This window comes from Penaeus monodon, chromosome 15, assembly GCF_015228065.2.
Source record: "Penaeus monodon isolate SGIC_2016 chromosome 15, NSTDA_Pmon_1, whole genome shotgun sequence".
In the NCBI taxonomy this organism is placed as follows: Eukaryota; Metazoa; Arthropoda; class Malacostraca; order Decapoda; family Penaeidae; genus Penaeus; species Penaeus monodon.
The window spans coordinates 19,698,465-19,699,221 of NC_051400.1; the positions used below are offsets into that span (position 1 = coordinate 19,698,465).

The following is a 757-nucleotide window of genomic DNA, read 5'->3' on the forward strand; positions in this document are numbered from 1 at the left end:
TAAGTGTAGGATAAAAGGAATATGATAAAACCTACATGCCTTTTGACACAATTCAGAGAAAATTCAACATGATAGTGAGTTATCATATATTTTATAGATATGTCAAATCTAAAATTATGCTAATCTTGCATTACTGTCTAATATTCATGAATACTTACTTCATCCTCCATTAGTTCATCAGCTTTAGTTTGGATAAATTTCTGTAGTTTTACAGCATCCCTATATATCCTGGAGTCTGGTCGGTTATACTGCTGAGCATTGTCGAACATCAAGTTGAAATCATCAACCATATCAGAAATAAAACGATACTCTCCCTTCTGTCAAAAACATATGGAAAAAAAAGTTATCAACTCATTTTTCAACTCCTTTGCATTTCCAGCATATTTAATCGGTTATATACATCCAAAAAATTATGGAAATTTAACTTACCACAATTTTCTTCCTGATCTGAGAGAGAGAAATAGGATTCTTGATCTCAACATAATAATCAGCATGCCATCTTCTGTTTGGAAGACGTTTGAATGGCTCCACTAGCTGATAGTTTGGGTCTGAGAAAACAAATATTCATAATATAGTTAGTTTGCTCCCCATCCAAATAATTTAGCACCCACATGTATAAACAGACACAGGTGACTACAATGATAGCATAATAAATCTATTTGAACAGTTATGCAAGCAGAACAATAGCAACAGTGGAAAACTTTTAGTATTTGCAAGCAAAAATTATGGGAAAAAAATCAAACCTATGTCGAAGCTT

The 757-nt window shown here is 32.4% G+C and overlaps 1 protein-coding gene across 1 annotated transcript in view; it reads right to left on the reverse strand.

The window, feature by feature from the left end:
- Window positions 1-757, reverse strand: part of LOC119581803 (protein polybromo-1-like) — a gene marked incomplete at both ends in the record, with an annotated part of 78,095 nt that overhangs the window by 53,682 nt on the left and 23,656 nt on the right. The window contains 2 exon segments of the mRNA XM_037929934.1: window positions 159-317; window positions 430-548. Coding sequence (XP_037785862.1) covers window positions 159-317; window positions 430-548 — 278 coding nt within the window.